The 26,002-nt window shown below is 40.0% G+C and overlaps 1 protein-coding gene across 1 annotated transcript in view; it reads left to right on the top strand.

Moving 5' to 3' along the window:
* Window positions 1–3,276: 3,276 nt before the first annotated feature.
* Window positions 3,277–26,002, top strand: part of FAM117B (family with sequence similarity 117 member B) — a 38,666-nt gene continuing 15,940 nt past the window's right edge. Inside the window, exons 1-3 of the mRNA XM_026696769.2 lie at window positions 3,277–4,189; window positions 19,687–19,835; window positions 21,141–21,233. Coding sequence (XP_026552554.2) covers window positions 3,457–4,189; window positions 19,687–19,835; window positions 21,141–21,233 — 975 coding nt within the window. The 5' untranslated portion in view covers window positions 3,277–3,456. The remainder of the gene's footprint in view (window positions 4,190–19,686; window positions 19,836–21,140; window positions 21,234–26,002) is intronic.

Raw genomic sequence — 26,002 nt, 5'->3', positions numbered from 1 at the left:
CCATGTATTTGCCTTATGCTAAATAAATAAACAATCTATGTACAAATGTCTAGTCTTTTCCAAGAATTATACAGTACTTGCAAGGAGGTTGAGGAGCAATTCTAGGAAAAAGATACAATTTTGAAAGAGTTGCAGAGAAGTGCTAGGTTGCTCCCAAATGCCCTATTCTAATTACCACTGAAGCACTGCACAGCCCTAGTAGAAACCTTTGTTTGCCTCTAAAATTTACACTACCTTAATCTCTACCACAAATTATTACTGCATAGCTAAAATATTTGCTAAGAAGAATGGAAAATACAGCAAATAAATATTTTAGTAGAACTTGCAGCAGTAGCAGATGGACAGGTTTTCCTTTTTTTCATGCAGCAATAAGATGTAGAGTGGGTTACACAGGGTGTGGGAAATGAATATTATTTCTTAATCAGGTTTAAACTTGTTCATTTGATTCCTCAAGCAGCCCCACACCCTTTTCTCAGACTCAGTAGATATTTAATATGGGACAATATTGCAGCTCCAGGTATTCAAAGAATTGCTGTAGCATGGGATGAGGAATTTGGTTTTGTTTTCAATGTGGCAGGAATCAGGTAAAGCCAACCTGGTGCCACCAGAAATATTGGATTATGATCCTTATCAGCCAAAGACCAATATGACTGATGGCCAGGAATTACAGAACAAAAACTGTGAAGGTTGAAAGGAATAATAATACAAAACTATTACAGTATATACAGATGAAACTCAAAAAATTAGAATATCATGCAAAAGTTCATTTATTTCAGTAATGCAACTTAAAAGGTGAAACTAATATATGAGATAGACTCATTACATGCAAAGCAAGATAGTTCAAGCCATGATTTGTCATAATTGTGATGATGATGGCTTACAGCTCATGAAAACCCCAAATCCACAATCTCAGAAAATTAGAATATTACATGCAATCAATAAAACAAGGATTGTACATAGAACAATATCAGACCTCTGAAAAGTATAAGCATGCATATGTACTCAGTACTTGGTTTGGGCCCCTTTTTCAGCAATTACTGCTAAGGTGTTATGGACGACCAGGATGCTTCAATAGCGGCCTTCAGCTCTTCTGCACTGTTCAGTCTCATGTTTCTCTTTCTCTTGGCAATGCCCCATAGTTTCTCGATGGGGTTCAGGTCAGGTGAGTTTGCTGGCCAATCAAACACAGTAATTCCATGGTCATTGAACCAGGTTTTGGTGCTTTTGGCAGTGTGGGCAGGTGCCAAGTCCTGCTGGAAAATGAAGTCAGCATCCCCATAAAGCTCATCTGCGAAAGGAAGCATGAAGTGCTCAAAAATCTCCTGGTAGATGGCTGCGTTGACCCTGGACTTAATGAAGCACAGTGGACCAACACCAGCAGATGACATGGCTCACCAAATCAACACAGACTGTGGAAACTTCACACTGGACTTCAAGCATCTTGCAGTGTGTGCCTCTCCATTCTTCCCCCAGACTCTGGGCCCTTGGTTTCCAAATGAGATGCAAAAGTTGCTGTCATCAGAAAAGAGGACTTTGGACCACTGAGCAACAGACCAGTTGTTTTTCTTTAGCCCAGATAAGACGCTTCTGACATTGTTTGTTGTTCAGAAGCAGCTTGACAAGAGGAATACGACATTTGAAGCCCATGTCCAGGATCCGTCTGTGTGTGGTAGCTTTTGATGCACTGACTCCAGCCTCAATCCACTCCTCCTGAAAGTCCCCAACACTTTTGAATGGCCTTTTCCTGACAATCCTCTCCAGGCTGCGGTCATCCCTGCTGCTTGTGCACCTTTTTCTTCCACACTTTTCCCTCCCACATAACTTTCTATTAATGTGCTTTGATACAGCACTTTGGGAACATCCAATTTCTTTTGCAATTACCTTTTGAGGCTTTCCCTCCTTATGGAGGATGTCAATGAGGGTTTTCGGCACAACTGTCAGGTCAGCAGTCTTTCCCATGATTGTGATTCCTACTGAACTAGACTGAGAGACCATTTAAAGGCTCAGGAACCCTTTGCAGGTGTTATGGCTTAATTAGCAGATTAGAGTGGGACACTTTGAGCCTAGAATATTGAACCTTTTCACAATATTCTAATTTTCTGAGATTGTGGATTTGGGGTTTTCATGAGCTGTAAGCCATAATCATCTCAATTATCACACATCACGACTTGAACTATCTTGCTTTGCATGTAATGAGTCTATCTCGTATATTAGTTTCACCTTTTAAGTTGCATTGCTGAAATAAATGAACTTTTGCATGATATTCTAATTTTTTGAGTTTCACCTGTATTCAGGTTTGTGTATTTCTTATGCGTATATGCATGTGTCTGTGAAAATATGCTATTAGAAAAAATGGCTATATTCACACAATGTGCTTGATCATGTTAAGATAAGCCACAGCTTTCTGGATACATTTGATCACAAATTTGGATTCATAAAACACTAGATGTCTGTTACCTGATTTACGCTTCAGTGGAGCATGCCATCACAGTGCATTGCTTGATGACAATCTGGCTATGACATATGTTAATCTATACTAGTGCTTTCTTCAAAGATAGGCAGTTGGCCAGCTGCTGAGAACTAGAATTAATTTAGACCCACCATTGTTTTATTCCTAAGCAAGATGATTACCTGGGAGCTTAGAGGAGGAACCCTGACTGTAATACTCAGTTGTTTGCTAATTAAACCAATAATTCAATATATTTCTATAGTTGCTGGCTTTGATAACATTTGGAACCTATCAGAGGAAGGGAGGTTTAGAGTACCTGATGTTCCATGACTCTTTTTGGAACAAGCTAAGGATCAGTGGTGGATGGGCTGGTGGACTGTGGGACAGGAAGCAACACACTCCCCTGGGATTTCTGCCGGGTGGAGTGGAACATGCTACAGACCTACTGAATAGGTCTTTATTCGGCTTTAATGTGGCCAAAAGATGAAACTGCACGGGACTCTTTCATATATTTAACTTCAAAGCTGCGATATTGTGCCTAGGATAGAAATGTAAACAAGCACTCAGCATTTCCTACCTAGACGAAATGTAAGACTACGGGTGCGCTGCATCAATGGCATTACCAGTCCCCTCCCTCCCTGCCTTAATCGAGTAGTAGGCACACAGGCGTACACAGCGGCCTGTCATACGACTCACGCACCTTCCTCTTACGTTGCTCAGATCGGGCCCTTTAAGCCTCACCTCCCCACACCCCCCAGACCACGCCCCTTAGCCAATCAGGACGCTGTAGCGGCAGGAACGGAGCCGATGCGCCTCCAATGGGAGAGGCCAGTGAGGCTACTATTGTTGATGAGGCGGCCGGAGAAGCCTCCCGAGTGTCTCCCCGTGTGTGAGGATTCAGTGTTGGTGTGGGGGAGGGACCGGGAGGAAGGAGGGGGTTTTGTTTGCTTCCTCGCTTCGCTGTTACTACTGATTCGGCCTCGGGCGGGCGCCCGGAAAAGAGCAGGATGGCTTCCCAGCCGCGCGTAAGGCGCAGCGGCTCCCCGACTTCAGCCACCTCCGCGGGGGGAGGGGGAGCTGCGGCCGTGACGGCGACTACGGCGGTGGCGGCGGCAGGCGGGGCAGCCGGCACCAACAGCCGCCTACAGCCTATGCGGGCCACTGTGCCTTTCCAGCTTAAGCAGCACGGCAGTCCCACGAGGAGCGGCAGCGGCGGCATTCCACGAGGGGCGGCGGTGGCGGTAGCAGCAAACGCCCCACTCCAACCGTCGCCGCCGCCGCCGCCGCCTCCCTTGCCTTCCGCGCGTGCCACCAGCCCCACGCGATCGGTGCTTGGTAGCGGCAGCAACGCTGGCGCGCGCGGGGGCAACACCAATCTCAGCAGCAGCAGTAGTAGTAGCAGCAGCAGTAGTCCGGCCGTGGGCACGCAGACGCTTCTCGGGGCGGGCGTCTCCGCCACAGGGACACCTTCCTTGTCCTCTTCCTCCGGCTCCGCGCGCGGCAGCCCTACGGGCGGGGGAGGGGCGCGTAGCAGCCCCCCTCGCCTGCCGGCGCCGCCCCTACCCGGTTCGACGCCCTCGCCTTGCTCGTCCCCGGTTTCGCCACCGGTGCCTGAAGGCAGTGCCTGTGCCGCCGCCGTCTCAACGGGAGGAAAAATCCGGCATCGCCAGCGACGGCATTCGCCGGAGCAAAACAGGGCCTCTCCGGAGAGAAAGAGCCCTAGTTCGCCTGTTTGTAAAGGTGAGAGAAATGGGGGTAACGGTGCACTTTTAAGCGGGCGAACGGATCTGGGGATGTGTCTCCAGGATGGGACAGAGTCGCTTGTCTTTTGTATCCTGGAGTTCTAAGTCCCAAGTTTTGCAGCCTCGTGAGCTGACCACGAGGCGCTAACTTTGGGCACTTCTCGTTCTCCTTCTGACGCTGTCTTAGGGAAATTAAAATCGGAGAGGGAAATCTCTTATTTCCTCTCGTTTTGTTTTTGGACGGACCTCTGACGTTCTCCTGCATAACTGTCTTCTCCCTGCTCGACTATCTTTTCTTCCTAATTCTAATGGTCCCTGGGAGAGTGGTGATGGTATGCCACAACCGACAGAAGTAAAATGCTGTGAAACGACAAATGTTAAGTCTACAAAGAGTAAGGGAGATTACAAGTACATGTCTCGACTTGTCTGTTTTTAAGGCAGATATTTATAGCTATTTTTAAATTTATGCCCTGCTTTTTTGTTTATATAAACAACAAGACTTGCAATAAAATAAAGTACAAAAGTTTCTTATGATGGTTAAATAATAAATCCTAGCCTAGAGATAATAGTCTTGAAGAATTTCTCTCTAATGTCTAAGAATGACATTGGTATTTCTTTAAGCTTTATTTTGTCTGCTCTCTGAGAACACAAAAGACAGCTATGCAGAAGGAGAAAGAATCAATAGCTACTTTGGAGCTCTGTAAGATTTCGTCCTCAGTCCAGGAGGAAAGTAGGTTTGTATGAAACAGGGATAAGATGAGGTAAATGCAAATAAAGGTAAATAAACTAGCTTCAGGAAAAAATATTAATATAACTCTCATCTTCAAATTTTGGCAACAGGAGTACATATAAGTAAGTGTTCTTTCTTTAATTTCACTGAGTAAAAATGCTTAGTACAAAAGGTTACAGGCAATAATAACATCTTGCTAACATGCATCTTCCACATTTAACTTGATATGCGCCCTGAAAGCTAGCTGTTTAATATATTAATGAATATGTAGGTGATGATTCTTTATAAAATGAGATTAAATGGTTAGCTTGAAATTGGTATAATGTAAGTAATAGTAATGTAGACTACCTCATTATTTTTGGTGACTGACAAGAGTGCCAGCTTCTGAAAACAAAGGAAAAGTTGGCTTTTACTCTACAACTCCTCCCCTGCCACAAATACCATAAATAACCATGTTTTGTGCCTATATTAAACATACTTTAAAATGGCGTGTTAATGTTTTAAGGCTAAATACTAAAGAGGCCTATGTTGCCATCATAGTCCATTTCCACTGAATTTCAAACACACTGGGCAATCTTCTGTTCCTTGCTGAAAAGCATGCCTTGATTAATTCAGTGCAATCTTAAATTTATTTAGAAATAAATTGTGTAATTTCAACAGTACAGAATTGTATCTAAAGTTTTTTGCCCTATGCTACAAGTGACTAAATTGACTTGTTATTGTCAGTTGCTATGGTCTTTGGAAACAGTGACTGCTTTTCAACCCCTCTTCATTCTTGAAGAGAAAGTGATATCTGAATTTTCCAAGTGAAACAATGTGGCTATTAGAATGCCTTTGCTGGGCAGGAAACAAGAGAAGATTCAGGTTTGAAGAGGCCAAAGTATAGTGTTTTATGGTTGAGAGCATTTGGTGTAAGCAGCCTGGGAGTGAATTCTTAAACTGATGACATCTGTAATGTTGCTAAACAGCTTTCCCACAGATTATAGATAATCTAAATATAACTTCTTATAAACTCCTATAATGCTGCCAAGAAAACTGTATTTGCATAGCAATAACATATAAGTTTGGTTCTCCAATGTTGGGAACCCTGCCAGGAGACATTCCTCTGGTTACTGGAAAAGTGGACATAATTTTTTCAAATCTACATGGCGGTGATGATGTGCCCAGATACTTCACTTAAAAGCATCAATAGGTTCAGGAAAATAACGAGAAAATAAAAATGAGAAAAATGTTTTAGGAAAATAAATCTCTAGAATATTTATAGGGAAATAGGACTGTTCAAGAATTAGTAAAGATAGAGACAAATGAAGTTAAAGGAAAATGGAAAGACTTTGGAGCCTTTAAAGAATCAAGCTTGCAAAATGGCAGTCATTTGTAGAGATAATTTATTCAGGAACTGACCGCACTACCATAGAAAAATGATCTATGAGGGGTAATAGATTGTGATCCCATGTTTATATGAAATACTAACTGGTTGTTATAAAATTGCAGGCAAACAGGTAGCTAACTGACTAACAATATTATATCAACAAATATGGAATATGAATATTTGGCCACAATATTGGGAAATATAATGTATTTATCCAGACTGAAGAAGATAATACACAAGTTACTGAACTATTGTGCCAATAGTGACATTTTGCTTAAGATTTTACACAAAAGAATAAAGCCATACCTGGAGAGAGGAAAAGTGAAATGAAAGGAGCTTTGGGGAAAAAAATCAGTGGGTCACAGAAACAGATCAGATGGGAAAATAAGTTGTTAATAGAGCAAGAGAAGAAGTGTACCTTTGCTTTCTTGACAGTGGTCTTTATTTGTAGGTGATCCCAGCATGTGGCATGCATTAAAGCTAATGAGGTGCCAGAGTAACTTTATTATTTGAGAAACTTATACAAATGAACATGACAGGACCATAAGAACATAGTTTGGAGAATAATACAAATTAGGAAAATATGAGAATACATCTCTGTTTAATTTTCAGAGTGATTATATTATGGCAGAATGGCAAGATTGGAAGAGATGACAGCAAAAATCAAATTTGGAGGCTGAAATACTAAACTATTGAAATATACAAAAATGTCACATTTCTATTCCAAATAAAGAAGATTTACAGGACTTTATGCAAGTAAAATGGAAAATAAACATTTAACGTTTTTGATGGATTTATAGTTGATAACAAATTTGGCAAAGTATTTTGTTTTCTTGAACTCTGCAAAATATAACAGACACTGGAAGATTAATCTTACAGGAAAGCAGTAGTAAACTTAGGAACATAAACAATAAAGAAAAGTGTATGATAAAAATCAGAATCATAAAGCAGTAGTTTTTCCCTTGAAAAATGGAAAATGAGAAAGAATGAGAGACAAAAGAAAGACAGTAGCTACCAGTACCTCTGGAACCATAATTCAGACTTATCTAAGGAGTACTATGAACTACAAAAAGAATCTCTCAATCTGTCCTGAACAAATAAAAGACAGATTACCTGATTATCAGAAAGCTGAAACTCACACTCTTTGGGTCTGTCATGTGTGAAACAATGGCTAGATAAGCATTATGTATGGCAAGACTGAGCATGATAAGAAAAGAAATGGATAAATGCAATTTTAAAATTCCTTGACTATTTCTGGAAAGCTATAGGTTTCCAGGAGACATTTGTCACAGAAGTTAAAATTACTACATATAAATTCTATTTTGAAAAATCTGTAATATTTATTTTATTATACCTACCTTTTGAAAATATATAGGTTTTTTTAAAAAAATGCACGTATTTTTCACCTGTCATGTCTGTAGCTATATTTCTAGAATAAAATCACCCCAAACTATTGACCAATTCACATTTTGATATCCTATTTTATTTCTAAGATCCCATGTCCAGTCTAGTAGGTGCACATATACCTGTGTTTCTGTAAAATATAAAATAGTATGATGTAAAAACATCAATCGAGCATAATCTTTGAAGAATATTTCTGTGGTATAATTTAAGAGGATTCTTGGAAAATAAAATAATTGTAGCTCAAATACCATCTTTCTTAAGATGAGTTAAGAAATTTTTTTAAAGAGCTATCTTAAATATTCAGGAGCATAAGTAATAAATTCTTTTTAAAAATATGTTTTGTCTGTTGATAAAATTCACTGCCACATTCAGGCTGAGTTTTGAAAATGGAAATTATAATTCTATGGGATCAGGATTTCTATTTGTACTGCAGATGAAACTAAACATATTGAAAGAGATAAGAACTAGGAACAGAAGCAGTAATTTAAAACCATAATAAGGTACATAATTTGAAGAAACAAAAAGCAATTAGAGATCAGCTGGAACTTATCTGTAAACCTCCAGACTCTTTGAAGATAATGCAGAATATAAATATAACAGGAAGTTAATTTTGACTTTTTGGGGTTTTTTTTGTGTTTCCTTTTGTTCTTTAAGACTTTGTAATACCATCCCTTGTTTCTTTAAACTTGAATATTGTCCAAAGTTATACTGGAAGATAATGAAACAAGATTCAAAGTTCAAGGGGTCGTAAAGTTTATATATAAGTTAAAATGCTTACAGTATTCACTTAGACGTTGTTGTATTTTGCAGACTGAAGTTCTTAAATATCCTTGTTATATTCATATTCTTTGTCATTCATCTCTGAAATCTTAAATTTTAAAAATACTAATATTATTCACTGTCCCTCAAAATAATTATTGCACAATTAGTCATTGCATATTGAATCGGTTTTGGAAAGTGATTTTTTTTAAGTGTCAATTTTTTGCTTTAATGCAGCTTGCTACAAAATTGAATGGGAGAATGGTGCTTTCTATAATTCTCTCTGGATTCAAAGCTGTCTTTAGCAATCTAGGTGAACATTTGTAGAGTATCTTCTCAGGAGAATAGATGGATCATAATACATCTGCAAGAGTAGTGGAGTTCTGTTTTTTGTTGGACTTTTGGAAATCTGCCAAGATTTAAGCATACATAAATATATGTATAATAGAATGTGAAATCTTGCTGCTATATAAGCTCATCTACTATCTTCTTCCATTGTCTCTAATACAGCATTTCATTATAATTTTTCTTTCTTGTGTGGTGGTTCAGTGCATAGGAAGTTGTTTAGGGATAGATTCCAGTATGTGATTGTTAATGGGACACTGTTTAAACAGAGACCAGTCACAAGCAGTGTACCTACCACAAGATTCAGTGCTAGATCTTGTTCTGTTCAGTGTGTTTGCAGATGATACAACAGAAAGATAACGATTTCCTCCCTCCTCTCTGCGCCCCCTTTGGATCCAGCTTGACCCTGCAGTCCGCAATGCGGTGGCCCTCCTTCCCACATCGAAAACAGGCAGTGGATTTGGGTCTTGTCATCATCCCTCCCTTCGGAGGCTTGAGGGCCTCTTGGAAGCGTGTGGGGGACAGCTTACTCCATCTAGAGCCCCCCCTGCATCTGTTTCAGATCAGATCTATCTCCACTTCCTCTGCCAGCAGGTACCACAGTTGCAAATCATTAGGATCTCTTCTGGAGATACACATCTGGTATACGTCTTCATTTAGACCATCTTTGTAGGCTTCTATCAGGGCTCCCTGGGACCAACCTCGGATATGGTACACCAGCTGTCTAAACTCTTGGGTATAGTCAGCCACTGACCTTCTCCCCTGATTTATGGTTTTCATCCTGATCCTGGCCTTTCTCTCCGCCAGTGGGTCCTCAAATCTTGCTTGCAACGCAGTCATGAATGCGTTGTAATTCCGCAGTTGGGGGGAGTTATCATTATGCAAAGTCACCATCCATTCTGCCGCTATTCCCTCCAGGGCCTTGGTGACACATCTCACTTTGGCTGCTTCAGAGATTAACTCCCCCCCATATTCCTCCATATAGCTCCAAACTTGTGCTAGGAAGAAACCCAAGTCTTTGGGATTTCCTCCAAATTTCACCTCTAACGGAGGCAGCTTGGGAGCTATGTGTCTTCTAGGGATCACACCTCCTGCTGGGGGCCCTGGGCTGCAGCCGGTTGCTGCGCTGGCGCTGGCTGAGCTATGCGGGTGGGGGCAGCCTGGCTGTCTCTGGCTGAACTTGCTCCCCCTTCCCCCTCATACCTTGGAGCGATGTGAGGCTGACCAAAAGCTTCATTCAGGAGCTGCCTGGCTTGATCCAGCAAAAATTCTCTCCTTTCCTTCTCTTGCTATGGCTCGTCTCTCCCACACCGTCGGGTCGTGGTGATTCCAGGGTGGGGGGAGGCTCTTAGGGATCCCTCCAGCCAACACTCAACGACCATCTGGGCCTCTCAGCTGGAACTTCCTCCAGAGTAAGATCGGCTAGCAATTCGGCTGCTGGCACCTCCGGTATCAGCAACGACTGCCCCCGCACAGCTCCCAGTTCGTCCTCATCACTAGCTGGAGATGACATGATGTAAAACCCCCTTGGAAGAAAACTGGATATTTTCTCCGGGTGGGCTGGTGAGGAGATTCAGAATAATGTCAGTCTGTGCTCCATTCAAAATCCAAGAAAGAAATACTTAGACTCCATAGATTAGAGGAAAGATATCTTTTACTGGAATTTGAAGTGGAAGCTACAGGTAGAATTCTGAATCTGAGAAATTAGGCGCGCAGATCACATATACAAAGTGATGGAATTGTTCCCACCCCCCAAAGTTCAAAAGATTCTTCCAATTAAAAGTTCTGGATATGATCATGTGGGCATCTTCAGATGGTGATGAGGCCTCTGTCCGTTGACCTTGACAAGGAAATAGAAACTTAAGAGCAGGAATTTATACTCCCCCCCCCCCACTCCTCATTTTTTCAACCCAAGAATGTAACACCTCCAGCTCTCTTTCCAGACACAACCCCCTCCCCCTGTTACTCATGGCAGCCGAAAGATGCAAAGCAGTAGAAAAGATCTTGGAGGCTGACAGTTGGTCTTTTTGCTGAAGACACAAAGGTGTGTAATAGAATTGACATTATTGGGGGGTATTTGTAAGATGGAAATTATATGGTATTACTGGAAAATTTGTCAAAAATATGGAGTCTTCAGTTCAATGTTTCTAAATATCTTCCATTTGGCAACATGGAAGTTTTTTATGAAATACTTTGTGAATAAAATTGCTCTCATCATTTCTGAATTGGCTGCTGTTTAAAAACTCATGACTTGATTACTGTCTCAATGAACCTAATGATATAGAACTATTAATTGCTTCTGTGAGAGAGAAGGCCTTCTGTACTTTTTGAAAGGATCTGTGTGAAGTTTGTGTACTAATTAGTGATCCCCATATTCTATAACTGTTTTAGTCAGTAATGTGATTTGGTTTAATGGTTTCTTGAATTATATTGTTTTCTTATTGCTGAGAAATGGATGTATCCCTCTTGTCTTTCCAAACTTGTCATCAAGGAGGTATTAGGTATTCTTTTATTTACGGCCACAATTGGGACAAGAATTTCCATTGCTAAGCAAGGTGATTGCTATGTCCGATTTTATGGTCTTTTTGCCACAGTTAAGCAAACCACTGCAGTTAACTGAATCATGCGTTTGTTAGGCAAAGCCAGTTTCCAGCATAAACTTTGCTTATAGAAAGCCAGTTGGAAAAGTCACAGATGACACTCACATGACCGTGTGATGCTGCAACCATCATAAATACATGCCAGTTGCCAAGCACCCAATACTTGATCATGTGACTGTGGAGATGCTGGAACAGTTGCGAGTGTGAGGAGCGATTGTAAGTCACTTTTTTGGAATTTTGTACAATCATGATCTGGTGATTGTAAGTCATCAGTATCATTATAACTTTGAATAGTCACTAAATGTACTAGGGGGAAGAGAAACAGAACATTTTTTCTTAAATGCTAAAAAGTATTTAACATAGTGTACTATCAACTACAGACTCTCTAGATAGTGTACAATGGGTTTTGTCATCCTTTTCGTCTCCTGAAATACTAGCTTGCCGTAGGTACGAAGATTTGGTAGATTTTATTAATGATCCTTATCTACAAATACTTATATGGATTTTACAATTTGAAAAAAGAAATGCCATTGTATGTATTAGAGCCTGGAAAATAAATGGAGAAGGGATTAACCAATAAGCTGAAATAATTCACAGAAGCTTTTGTTGAATATGGAATCCTATCTTGGACTCATTTAGTTGTCTAGGTGGCATGCTTAGCATTCATTTTTTAAAGATATAATTTGTTTGTGAGCCTTTGTGCAAAGATTTATATTTTGTGCCTTTCAACAAATCATGTGGTTGATAAAATTGACAGTTAAGAATGCACTTTTGCTATTGCTAAACAGATATGTAAGACAACAAAAATATAAGACTGGATCTTCAAGGGTTCTATTGTGACATAAGCGCACCAACGTGCCTACTGTCCTGTCCTATTGTTTCTTTTTATTTTTCTTATATGTATCCATTTCAGGTATTCATAGCTATGTTTATACTTATACCTGTTATCTTATAATCGCGCGACAAAATAAATAAATAAATAAATAATAAATTTATGAAAATTGCAGGGCATCTTGTTGAACTTTTCCATATATGCTAATGCTGTAGAAATTCATACATTCTAATACTTTTCAGCTAACTTTCTTATCCCTGTTTTACCAAACTACCAGTCTGAGTTAGCTACCCATTTAGTAGGGGTGTGAGAGAAGCAGCAGCTGTTCATATCAATTTGACACTTAGATTATTCAAACTGTTCATTAGCTATTATGCCTATTATGGTGTCAGAACTTATGTCCTGGCATATTATGCAATCTGACATGCAGTTGGCTACTTGAAGTTCTCTCTGGATTGTTGCCTGCAGTATGGTGACATGATGGAGCACCAGTTCAGCTAACAATTAAGGCAGTAGTCTAGAAACCAGGAAACCCAGTCTTGCTTGAGGCATGAAAGCTGGCCAGATGACTTAGGGCCTGTCAGTCTCCCTCAGGTTCTGGTAAAGAAGCTAGTTAGTTAATTCCTATTGCAACCAATGAATCAACATTCAATAGTTCCTCCACTTGTGGGAAAAACTTTAGGAAAAAATAAAAAATGTGACATGATGAATAAAGGAAAGGCTAGCATTTTACCTGATTAGATTTAATTCAAGTTTATCATGCAGTGATTTATCCATTAAAAGGTAAAGGAGTCCCTGCAGATTTTACTTGGCTAATCATTGCTGACTATAAAGGATGGTGCTCATCTCCGATTCAAGGCCATTAAGCCAGCACTGTCTGAAGACATTTCCATGGTCGTGTGGTGGCAGCATGACGTCATGGAGTACTGTTACCTTCCTATTGAAGTGATACTATTTATCTACTCACATTTGCATGCTTTCAAATGGCTAGGTTGGCAGGAACTGGGGTGGGGATGGGGGCTCATCCCATTGCATGGTGCTTGGGCCTTGAACCTGGGCTGTCAGCTTTCCAGCTGCCAGGCCTAGTGTTTTAACCACTGTGCCTCCAGTTTATCCATTGCCCTGTTATTGTTGAATCTGAAAACATGTAGCCGAGATGCTATGCAAAGAAAGAGTAGGAGTAAAAGCATCGATGCTACTATGAGGAGAGACATAAGCCATTCCGTTCTTCTGCCAGGAGTTTATATTTTTCTTGACATGCTATTTTATAAAATTATATTTAGAACAGAGAAATGTTTTGTCTTAATGCTTATTATAAAGATTAATGAAGCAGATGATTAATAAAACATGCCAAATGTGGACTGTTTTAAAACTATTCTGAAATGGACTCTGCTATAGTTTTATGATAGCAAAGCCATAGACTGCTCTATTTTATAATAGCTTTCTCTACCATGGCAACTTTCTTATGGAGATGATCAAGACACTTGTATTTTACCGGCTTTTATTAGCACAAAGAAATCAATTATTTCTGGGCTGTTATTTTTTTAAAGTGCAAACATCGTGTGCATTTTATTGTAAAAAGTAATCTTTGATAAACTTTTTATAGATTTCAGAGAAACTTTGGACTAGAAGCATATTCTTTTCTGTTCATTTTTTCAGAGATGCAACTCAGATAATTTTATTTCTATATCAGGATTTTCAGGATTATCAATCCTCCCTACTTTAAATACAGTCAATATTGCAGATCTTTATTTATTTAGTCGTTTATTCATTCATGTATTCAGATTTAAATAGCCACATGTTCATCTCACCTGTATGACTTTGTGCAGCTTACAAACAAAACAAATATAAAAACAACAAAAAACAAGGTAAAGCAATATAAAATTATATAGAAACCATCATAAATGCACTAAACTCACAGCCAATAATCCCATTCATTGAAACAGTCAATGTAGCCACTGCTCTGGCTACATCACACTCGTCATATGCCCATTGGCAAAACCATCTCTTTAGGTTCTTGTGAAAAGCCAGGTTGTATGCAATCCAAGTTTAGTTTTCCCAGGCATGGGAGCAGGGAAATCCAGAAAATAACAGAGAAATAATTTTTATGTATTTTAATGACCCTGCTCATATTAGTTAACAAAAACTAAAACTATAAAAAGATGCATTTGTTTTTTCTAGATGAATTAAAATGATTCTACATGTGAACATATGACATGTATTTTTAATTGATTTCCACTGCACTTTTAATATTTGAGTATAATTTAAATATCATATTGAGTTGTGATGAAACATACATTTAGCAGATCATGTTACTTGCTGATACTATTTAATTTTTAGTTCATACAGGATGTCAATAAATATTACCATATATATTTTTCTGTAGTGTAGTGAGTCTAATTGAAAAATATTCAGGAATATTGTGTAGGGAGGTAACATGGATTCTGATTTCAGTGCCTTTGTAACTGTATAATCTACATATATTCATCTGTATGGTACATGAATATTGTGTGTTTGTTAAATAGGATTTTATAATCATATTCCTCTTTTGAGAGGAGAACATCAAACTGAAGAACACTGAATAGTTTTGTAACAATTGGGCATAGTGTAATTTGGCCCAATAAAATTAAGACATTACTCAAATGCCATCAGCCCAGCTGTTGTAACTGCTATCTTGAAGTAAGTACATCTCTTGTTATGTAGGTCACATCATGTGAAGCTAGCAGCTGAGCAGTTGTGGGGAGGATAAGAATAGCAGAACTAAGGTGAAATGATAATGAAAATACTGCATGGGGACAGATTGTATTTTATGAAATATTTTCAGACAACCCAGGAAATTATATGAAAGAAAATGGATTCAGAAAAAAGTTTAAAAATACTTCATTGGTAGTAGTAAGTGTAGGGCTACCCTATCTAGATAGTAACAATCCAGACACACACACTCCATTAAAAGAGCAAAGAAATTGTTGCCATCTAAAGACTATTTGGAGTTTTGTAGTTCAGATCTGGTAGCCCTAATTAAATATGGCTTGATATTTGCAGTCTTGAAACTGCACATATATTTTGGCATTTGCTTAATTAATACATCTTTATATCTGTAATTAAGAATCAATCAAAATGGACAGGTACTGGCACATAAAGGTGAAATATTTCTGGATACTAGGTAGTAAATTGAGCAAACAAGCCTCAAGGTTATATAATAATGACAAATTTATCAGTTTAGTTACAGTGGTCGGAAGTATTATGTGACAAGATCTGTGCATTTAATATGAAACCACACAATAGATTTCTGCTATGCTTTTATGTTTCTAAGTTGACCTTATTTATATACCTTTCTTTTAATGGATTAATGTAATGGGCATTCCATTAAATGTAAACATCTGTTGAATCCAAATAAAATTTTACACTTGTATGTTTAGCAGATGGGATTTAGTACATACACAAAAGCATATAACAATTGGAAGTCTCAAAAATGTATGTTTGTTAAAGTAAGGGTTTATTTTAAAACCCAGTATGAATGTCAGTTTTAGAAGCAACTGGAGAAATGGGGAAATGTTAATTGTCTTGTTGCATACGTCTACATCAGGTCTCTGTTTATCAGTTTTTTTTTCAGTATTGTGGATTTTTTAATGTATATGTTCAGAAGCAGTGGCTTTGATTGAATTGCTATAATTAATACTTTAACAGAGAACTGATTCAAAACTAAATTTGTTTTAAAATTGTATTAATAAATTTTCCTATGTATATTTGGTAAACAATTGGGTGTTAGCAAATACATGCATCATTCTATAGTTCAACTTAGATATCTGAGTGTGGTACTGACTGGATTGATTTTTCAAGTGAATTAGATCTCTGTTCTAACTTGTAAAAAGAGAGAAAGAAATGTATGACACTTACCTTTAAAAAATGGTTCCTGGTAGGTGTATCATTTATGTACTATGTGTGAAATACCAAAAGTGGCATCTGTCTCATTTGCACTACCTACTACGGCTTGATAAAGAATCCAAGCCAAGAAATAAAGATTATGGTACATTTGTGCAAGCAGACCCAAATTAAGATCCAAAGCTGCATAAATTGGTATTGAAGCACATGACCAATATTGCAGCAAAAAATCAGTGTGTTGGGAAAATGGTACATGTTTCATATCCTATCTACAGATGACAGTCTTCAGAAACAGGATAATTTGAAGGATAAGCAGGATGATAGCCAACTATAACTTCTCAGTAGGTGGTACCTGCTAATTTACAGGTATTGAAGAAGTTAAATTGTTATCTTAATATAGAAATATGCTCATCTGTCAAATGTGTCAAATATCAAGTATTCCATGAAGGGGAGTGATCAGGCAATTTTTGCACTGAAAATAGAAGACAAAATCACACTGTTTCCCTTCACGGAGCTGGGGTGGGCATGGCCTGTGCATGATGTATCTGGTCCATGGTCTGCAGTTTGACACCCCTGTTCTAGATGAAGTGTATACTGTGTCTCCCTCTACTTCTCCATCACATTGAGGTTCCAATTGCTTTCAAATAATTGAAGACACATAATGGACATATCCTTCCATTATTCAAAGATGTTTGCAAAGAGAAAGGATTGTTTCAAGTTGATGATCATTTGCAGCAAACCAGAGAAGTTGCCAAAATAACAAGAATCCCCAGAGCAATGAAAAATTTGTTGTCTTATTAACAAACACTGAAATCAACAATCCCATAACAATTGTGGAACCAGTTCAAGAAATCTGAAGATTTCCTACAAATCAAGAGAGCAAATATTATCAATGAGAGGCATTGTGAACATGCTGTACTGTATTTTCTAAGATAAACCTGTAAAATTTGAAAAAAACTCCAGAAGAATATAATTTGTTAAAACCAACAAATATGATTAATTCAAATGTGGTAATCTGGAATTATTGCATGAAGTGCAGTACAACAGACAGCAGGAATTTGTATTACACAATGAGCACCTATTGAACATTGAGCAAAGAGCAATCTATAACTATGGGTGTAACTACTTGCTTTGCAAAGCAAGTAGTTTTCAATAATTTTCAATAATTTTCATTAATGTCTATGGAGATTCTCAGGCATCCAGGTCATGGTTGTCCCAAAGGTGTTTTTTCAAGAGGCAACTGGACTTCATTTTTTTCTTTGAAGTCATTTCGCTTCTCATCTTCAGCTCTGGCTGGATGGTGGAGAACGGAAGGATTTATACTTGCAGTCAGCTTGTCATTTGCATTCTTTTAAAAGAATGGAAGAAGCTAAAGAAGCTTCTTGGGTAAGAGCAAAATGTCTTCAAAGAAAAACCAAAAAGTCCAGTTGCCACTTAAAAAAGCACCTTTGGGACAATTTTCATCGATGCACTGGGGGTAAAAGGAAATATATTTGTCAACAATTTAATCCTTGCTAAAGCTAGGGGAGATGGAGATGTTGCTCTTGCTGTAGCATCATCTGGTATTGCACCAACTTTGATGCCAGGTGGTGAGAAGTTGTATAAAATACTCTTTGTAATTTTTTTTTAAAAAAACCACTACTGCATACAAATTTGCTTCAACATGCTTATTTTCTGGGATGAGAACCCAATGGTTAGGAAGGAAGGTGTTAAAGCTATACTGTTTATGTTATATATAGGAAGAATGAGGCCTTTGGGGGAATTTTAACCATTTGCTGTGGTGATTTCGATCAACTTCTTCTAGTTGTGAAAAGAGAAAATTATGTTAATGTTGATAATTCATGCATCAAAAAAATCATACTTATGAAGAAATTTTTTGAAGTTTCAGTTGAAAAGCAACATGTTGTTGGGTGAAAGAAAAGGAAGATATTTTGAATTCTTATTGAATATTGCAGAAGATGAAATTTGGACAAAATGAAAATGATGAAATAGAAATATAAAATATAATGTGCAAATTTCACCTAACCAACATTCAACAGGCTTTGCAGAACTGTTCTCAAATATCTTAATTCCCCTAAATGAAATGATGAGAAAATAAATTTCATGTGCATTAAATACTTCCCTGGAATGATGAAAAATACTGTTTTTTTCAATGCTGTCAGTGAAAAAATAAACATTCTCCAACAGAATTCCTTGATTCATTTGAACTCTGAATTGTCAGAACATAAACTGGAATTAAAGATAGAATCTTCCAACATTTTAATGAGAAACTTCAATCTTCTAAGACTTTGTAATGGAATGTGGAAGAACTTGGAAGAACCCCCCAAGAATCTCATTGTAGCAGATATAAACATTGGTGTGTTCAAAAATGATATTGTCATTATTCCAAGAATTTCACTTAGTTTATCAATTGAAGATACCCCTTTTCAGTGGATCCAGTTCCCAGTACAGTCATGCTTTGCTTTCACTATACATAAAGCCCAAGGACAATGGAAATGTGCTGATTTATCTGGAGAAACCGGTATTCTAGCCTGGTTAGCCAAAGAAAAAGAAGTGAAAACATTATAGTATACTTGAAGAATGGCAGATCAGCCACAAATGATGTCATCAAAAGCATCCTTTAGAAGCATTTATACTTGCTTGCTATGCATCCTTCCCAAATAAAATGTTTTCTTTAATTTTAAAACCAAAACAGTAGGTGGTCATTCTGATTCTCTGGTTAGGTAGAAAACTATCTCTGAAAGGATGACCCAATAGGTCACAGCTTGTCTAGTAAAAATTGAAATGCTATTTGACGCTAGCAAGAATAATTTCAAATTGCATTGTTATAAAAGTGTTTCCCCGTCCTGCTTGTTGCTGTTCTCTAAATTATGATCTAGTAATTTATATATGTATAAATTTTAGTAAATTCTTACTAAATTTTGTCTGCATTGTATTAACATATGATTATTCATTTGGCTTGGGGTTCAAAAATGCATGGAAGTATATATGTTAAATAAAAATAACGTCAACAAGGGACAATTCCAGGTTTCAGTAATTCTTAGGAAAAATGCCTTTGGAACCTTGGAAATCTTACCTAATAGACTACGGCCATTAAGCAGTGAATTAATTTCTCATAATACCTCTTGAAGACTTATATCAGGATTAATGTAGAAAATTGAACAGGCAGCTTTATTTACTTACTATGTTTGGAGTACTGAACTAGGAAAAAATAAAGGATTTGTAAGCATTAGCAAACAGCTCTGCTAGGGTGATGTGGCCATGGCAGCTGTCCAAGGCCATTGCATGCTAGATTAACGGTAGTTCTGGACACAGATATGCACTCCCTATCGTCCATATTAGGAAGACATTGTGCACTTCATGCATTTGTGTATAGTCTACATTTTAGTATTCTGTGTATGTTGTTTAAGCATAGGATACCTGAACAATTGTAAGGAAAAAATACATGCTGTTACAATATATTGTAAAGGCATTATTTAACAAAGTAACATAAAATATAATGAATTTAATGAAATCTGTCTGTAATATGTATTATTTTTGCTGATGGAATCATATGTGTGTCTCATATGTGTAGATAAACCACGGCCACCATCATCAAGCCCTTCTAGTATTTCCCGCCGTACTCCTTCATTAGACATACTTGCTGCTCCGTATCTTGCAGGGCAATGGCCTCGTGATAATCATGGGCAAGTCACACCTTGTATGAGGGATAAAGCCACACAGGTAAGACAGTTTCCATACATTAATGCAAAAGAAAGAAAAGACTATTCTAATTGTTTCTTGAAGCTGTATAGATAAAACTTTATTAAATAAATGTTTTTTTGATTTAATCATGCAGATTATAAAATATACATTCTGTTGTAATTAAAAAAGAAAAGGAAAATAGATGAAAAGGAAATGCAGTTATGAATATGCAGAATCTAAATGCCAATATTAAAATTATATATTTTAAAGATGAAAACTATAAAACTGTTCTAATTAAAGTAGAATGATAAACAAAATAGGCAATATATGTGTATTAATATAGTAGATGATTTTCATAACTTTCATAAGTTAAATTAGACTGTTTATGAAGAGGAACATGAATTTAGTAATAAATAATTGATTTCATATATATTAACATTATATATTATATTTATTTCTTGACTTCATTTATTGCCTCTGGGCCAAAATTACATACTAAATTGTGGGAGAAATTTGCTGATTGCCTTTGTATATATTGGAACTTTTGTACATATTTGAGAATTTTTTGAGAATGAACGGAATCTATTGATCATAGCAATACAAAAGAGAACATGGAGACGCAGAGAATATGAATCAATCAGTTTGACACCAGTGCTAGAGAATATTGTACATCATGAAGATCAGTTTGTACATATCTTGAAAAAAATGCATGATTGTTAGAAGTAAGGTGCATTTATCAAAAACAGGTTTATTAGATTAATCTTATTTTGTTTATGTTTTTTAAAATTGGTTACTTAGTAAGGCTATGGTGAAATACATCTTTAACAAAAAATTTGACAAAGTATTCCATAATACTCTGATGACCAAATTAATTAATTAATTGGATGATGTGATTATCAAATGAATAGTGATCATTCAAATCTATATGTGTACTATAAAAATAGATAATTTTTTTCAGATTTTTTCATGCCTTTTGTATGTATGTATGAATGTTTTCAAGTCAGTGTTGACTCCTGGTGATTGCATAGACTAGTCCCTGCAGTTTGCTTAACAACATTTTTGAAAGTGACTTGCCTTTGCCTTCGCCTTCTTCCTAGGGTTGAGAGAGTGACTGGTCCAAGGTCACTTAGCTGGATTCATGTCTGAGACAGGACTAGAACTCACGGTGTTCCTTCTTTTTTTAGCTTAACCACTATGCCAAACTGGCTTTCTGTGAATATTGAGGGACATTACAGAATAAAACTTGGTCAATAACTTTAGAAAATTGATTTTAATATGCTAATATTAAAATTGTCGAATTACTCATCAATAGCCTAAATCTACTATCTTTTCTTTTTTCTTAAGACTGAGAGTGCTTGGGCTGAAGAATACTTGGAAAAGAAAAAGGGATCTCATAAGCGCTCGGCATCGTGGGGCAGCACAGACCAACTCAAAGAGGTGAAAAATGCTGTTTTTTACCATCTTGATAATAATTCAGTATAATAATTATACCTGCCCACCAGTTTACAGTTTAGAACAATGCGAAATATACTCTTTCTGCATTACAAAATTTGAACTTCCATTGAAAAGGAATTGCTTCAATAGGGTGGATCCTATTCATAAAACTGAAGGCGGTGAATACTTTTCCCTGCAGCCTTACATCTCAAAAGAAATGATATCTGCCAAGAGCGCAGATACCACCCACATTAAAAATTATAGACCAATTTCTTTATTGAACGCCAATTACAAAATAATTATGAATATAATGGCTGAGAGATTGAAAAAAAATATTAACTAGATATATATACACACAGAACAAAATGGTTTCCTTCTCATCCACGCTGCCTTGAGAGTTCAGGAATAGGAATGGGTTAAGCTCCTCCTTCTGACATAGAGCTGAGTCATCCACTATAAAAAGCCAGCCTCTGGCTGACCCTCCCATCTTTGGCTCAGCTTCTTGTCTGAGAGCATAGTCTCTGGAAGAAGTACTTTTAAACAGCTAAAGGAAAAGTTTGAACTCAAAGCAACAGCAATAAATTTAAAATCCAGCTCCCGAGGGTCCGATAGAGCTCTGTCTCCAGGAGAGCGGGGATCCGCTCTCCTGCAGTGCCTGGGCTTCGGCCCTGCTGAGCAAGGAGACTGCGGACCCAGGGAACATTTGGAGGAACCTCCCACACGGCCTCACTGATCACAACCTTGTTGTTGCTGCCGCCGGCCAAACCACTTTACAGCTGACTTGGGAGCTTCATTCCTGCCACTTCTCAGCTGTTCCGGCTTAATTCAATCACTCGGGGCCTGGTAAGAGCCTAAGGAGCAAAGATGGTGGCTAGGCCATCCCAGGGCCACCTCACATGGCAGGCGGCCATTTTATTTTGGGGGGAAAGTGCCTCCCCAAGGCTTCACAGTCTCCTGACTTGCCTGGCCTAGGCAACGGGCAGCACCTACGTGAGAGAAGCTCACAGCACCCTTGGTGTCTGCTGTTAGGCAGATGGAGAGGGAAGCCCCCCAACCTGGCCCCAAAGGATTGGAAGAATTCTAAGACCCTTTGAGGAAAAAGAAAAGACAAAGAGGCCTTTCTGCTAACTGAGAGGCTGCTGAAATGCGGCACTTAAGGAACAATTTGGAAAAGGCTCAGATGCGGATCCAGATTCAACATGCTTCTCACTCTGGGGAGGTGCACGTTAGCCCTGAAGTTTCTTCCAAGGGGGGACCCCTGTTAGCTTGGTCTCCAGAATCACCTGTTAGCTTGGTCCCCAGAGAGAGTGGAGGAAGAACAGTTTCCCCAGGACCTAAGCAGATCAGGGCCTTCCTCTAGACAGGCTACCTGGGGGCCTGGCCCTTCCTTCCTCAGTGGCCAGGAGGTTGATGAGCCTCCCTCAACAGGAGTTTTCAGGCCTTCCTTAGTCAAGCCTCTGTTACACAAGGCTTTGGTTACTGCACAGCTAAGCCCTGAGGAAGTGGCCCCAGAACCACAGGCTACCACATCTGGCCACCCTGATTCATTGTTCTCCAAGCCAGTGGGGCATATGGAGGTCCTCCCCTCCCCACTGATTTTCCTTGATCTAGTGAAGGAACAGTGCATCTCTCCAGGGGTGTGGCCTCACCCATCTGCTCATGACAGACGATTCTATAACATCGGCCTATCCCTAGCCAATGCCCTGCTGGTACCTTTGGTGGATGCTCTGGTGGTGGCATCGTTTCTTCTTCAGGCACCCCCACCGTACCAGAGGATGTGCTTAAGGCAGAGGACAAACAGTCTGAGCAAACCCTCAAGCGCACTCACCAGGCAGCAGCTTGGGTGATTAGAGCATCAATGGCAGCCTTGTTTTTTATGAGATCTTCACTGCGCTGGCTTCACCAGCTTCAGGAGAGGCTCCCGGCCACCGAATTCAGAGCACACCAAGATATCAGTAAGGTAATTGCGGCGTCGGAGTTTACAGCAGATGCCACTCTGAGCTTGGCCAAGTTCGCTTCCAGAGCCATGGCTTCTTCAGTGGCAGCCAGGCGGCTACTTTGGCTATGCAACTGGCAATCCGACTCCTGCCATAAATGGAAGTTGGCATCAGCTCCATGCACGGGCGATAAGCTATTTGGTGACATCCTTGAACCATACTTGACAGAGACCATGGACAAGAGGAAGGTCCTCTCTTCAGCGGGGAAAAGGTCCGAGTATCGCCCTGGGCCATACTTTCACCCCTCATTTTCAGACCCGAAACCAGCTCTCGGTTCTCTAGAGGTCAGAGGTTCTTTCCTGCTCGCCAAGAACAGCGTCCTGAAACTTCCAGCAGGCAGCAACAGGCCCCTGATAAATGGCCCTTTCGAGGGGGAGGAGGTCATTCATTCAGACGCTCGAAATGAGTGCCCCATCTCCCCCCCTCCCATTGGAGGCCGTTTGGCTTTCTTTGCCTCCAGATGGGAGGAGTCTACATCAGACACCTGGGTTCTTGAGATGGTGAGGTTGGGCCTCCAACTGGACTTTCTCTCCCCACCTCCATGATGGTTTGTTCACTGCCCCACCTCCAGGGACCGCTCTAAATGGGCCCTTACAGAATTAGCACTCCAACATCTTGTCAACCTTACAGAGGCTTATTTCCACATACCTATCTGGCCTCATCATTGCCAGTTTCTCCATGTTTGTTATCAGAATGACCATGTCCATTACCAGGCTTTACCCTTCAGTCTCTCGTCAGCCCCAAGGGTCTTCACGAAAGTCTTGGCAGCTTTGGCAGCTTCACTTCGCACCATACCAGTGAGGGTCCAGTGCTACCTAGACGAGATACTCATCCAACTGCAGTCAACCCACTCGGCCCATCGCGACCTTCACATCACATTGCAGAGCCAAAGAAACCACGGGTTCTTGATCCACTGAAGGAAAAGTTACCTTTCCCCGATGACCAGGTTGCTTCACTTCGGGGCGATTATAGATACGTCACTTTGCGAGGTGTTCCACTCCCCGGACCGAGGGGAGAGCCTTCACAGTGGCATTAGTCAGATTCTGCGTCAGAGCACTGTCCCATTGTCTCTACTGTCCCAGATCCTGGGAAAGATGGTCTCCTGCATTGGGATCGTCCCGTGGGCCCATCTCCATGCCCGGGAACTCCAATGGTTCTTGCTTCCCTTTCAACAGGCAGGAACAAGCCATTCTACCATAAGGGTACAGGTTCCTTCTCAGGTCCTTCGGTCCTTTGCTTGGTGGCAGTCCCAGGCTCTAGAGAGGGGTCTTCCCTTCAAGGAGCCAGACAGGAGCCAGCTCACCATAGATGCCAGTCTCCATGGCTGGGGGAGCCCATCTGGAGGGGGAAATATAGCCCAGGGATGTTGGTCACAGTCAGAAAGGACGTGCCCCATAAATTGGCTGGAACTCAGGGCTATTTTCTTAGCCCTAAAACACTTCCGGAACAGGGTGGCTGGTCACTATGTGTTAGTCATGACGGACAATGTGGCCACAAAGATCCATGTCAACAGGCAAGGGGGACCAGGTCAAGGGCCTTGATGAGAGAGGCAGAGCTCCTGGGGATGTGGATGGAGAGACACCTCCTTTCAATCAGGGTGGACCATATATTGGGAGTTGACAATGTCCAGACCAACTGGTTGAGTTGGTCCACAGTAGACCAGGCACAGTGGAGTCTACACCCCTCTCTGTTTCAGGACTTGTCATGCCGATTTGGTCCTCCAACCGTAGACCTCTTTGCCACCCCCCAGAATACCCAGTTGGGCAGGTTCTTCATCAGGTTTCCAACCCAGGGAGTGGAGGGGACCAATGCGCTTTGGAGTGCCTGGCCTCCGGGTCTCCTCTACACCTTTCCTCCTCTTCCCATTATTTCGGCTGTAATCTAGAAGTTGTTGGAAAAGGCAGAGCTAATTCTCCTGGCACCCCAGTGGCCCAGGGGACCCCAGTTCACAGATCTGCTGAACCTATCTGTGGCCCAGCCATGGAAGATCCCAGCATCCAAGACCTCCCTGCATCAGGGAGCATTACTTCATCTGAACCCCCAGAGGTTTAGCTTAATCATTTGGTGCTTGAGTGGCAATCTGTGAGGGCTTCCAAGTTTCCTGAAAGGGTAATTGACACCATTCAAGCTTCACGAAAGCTGTCTCCCACGCGCATCTACGATGCAACTTGGAGGGTATTCTGCTCCTGGTGTATGCCTTTGGCCAGAGACCCCTCTTCTGCTTCTGTGGCAGAGGTTCTAATGAGGGCTTAGACAAGGGACTTACCCCTAACACGCTTCGCCACCAGGTAGCGGCTCTCTCCCCTGTTCTATTTGGGAGGGATATGCTTCTTGGTCCCATCACCCTTTGGTGCGCAGGTTCCTAACGGGGGCATCTAACCTCCAACCCCCTGTTGTAATGAGGCCCCCTTTTGAGCCCTTCAGATCTGTATCTCTACAAATGCTGTCCCTCAGGGTACAATTTTTAGTGGCCTTTACCTTGGCCAGGAGAGTGTCCAAATTAGCGGCACTCTTGGTACAACAGGACCTGTGTCTTTTCCATCAGAACAAGGTAGTTCTTAGGTTAGACCCCACGTTTGTCCCTAAGATAAACATTTGGTTTCACCAGGCGCAAGATGTTGTGTTGACAGACTTTTGCCCCAGACCACAACATGAATTGGAACACAGGTGGCATATGCTGGATGTGAGGTGGGCCCTTTGGATTTACATCAAACGGACAGTGGCCTTTTGAAAATCTGAAGCCATGTTTTTGTCGTTCCATCCCTCTACCCTGGG

This window comes from Pseudonaja textilis, chromosome 1 (assembly GCF_049901715.1).
Source record: "Pseudonaja textilis isolate UNSWEBS1 chromosome 1, rPseTex1.2, whole genome shotgun sequence".
Taxonomy (NCBI): Eukaryota; Metazoa; Chordata; class Lepidosauria; order Squamata; family Elapidae; genus Pseudonaja; species Pseudonaja textilis.
This window is presented reverse-complemented; position numbering and strand designations above follow the sequence as displayed.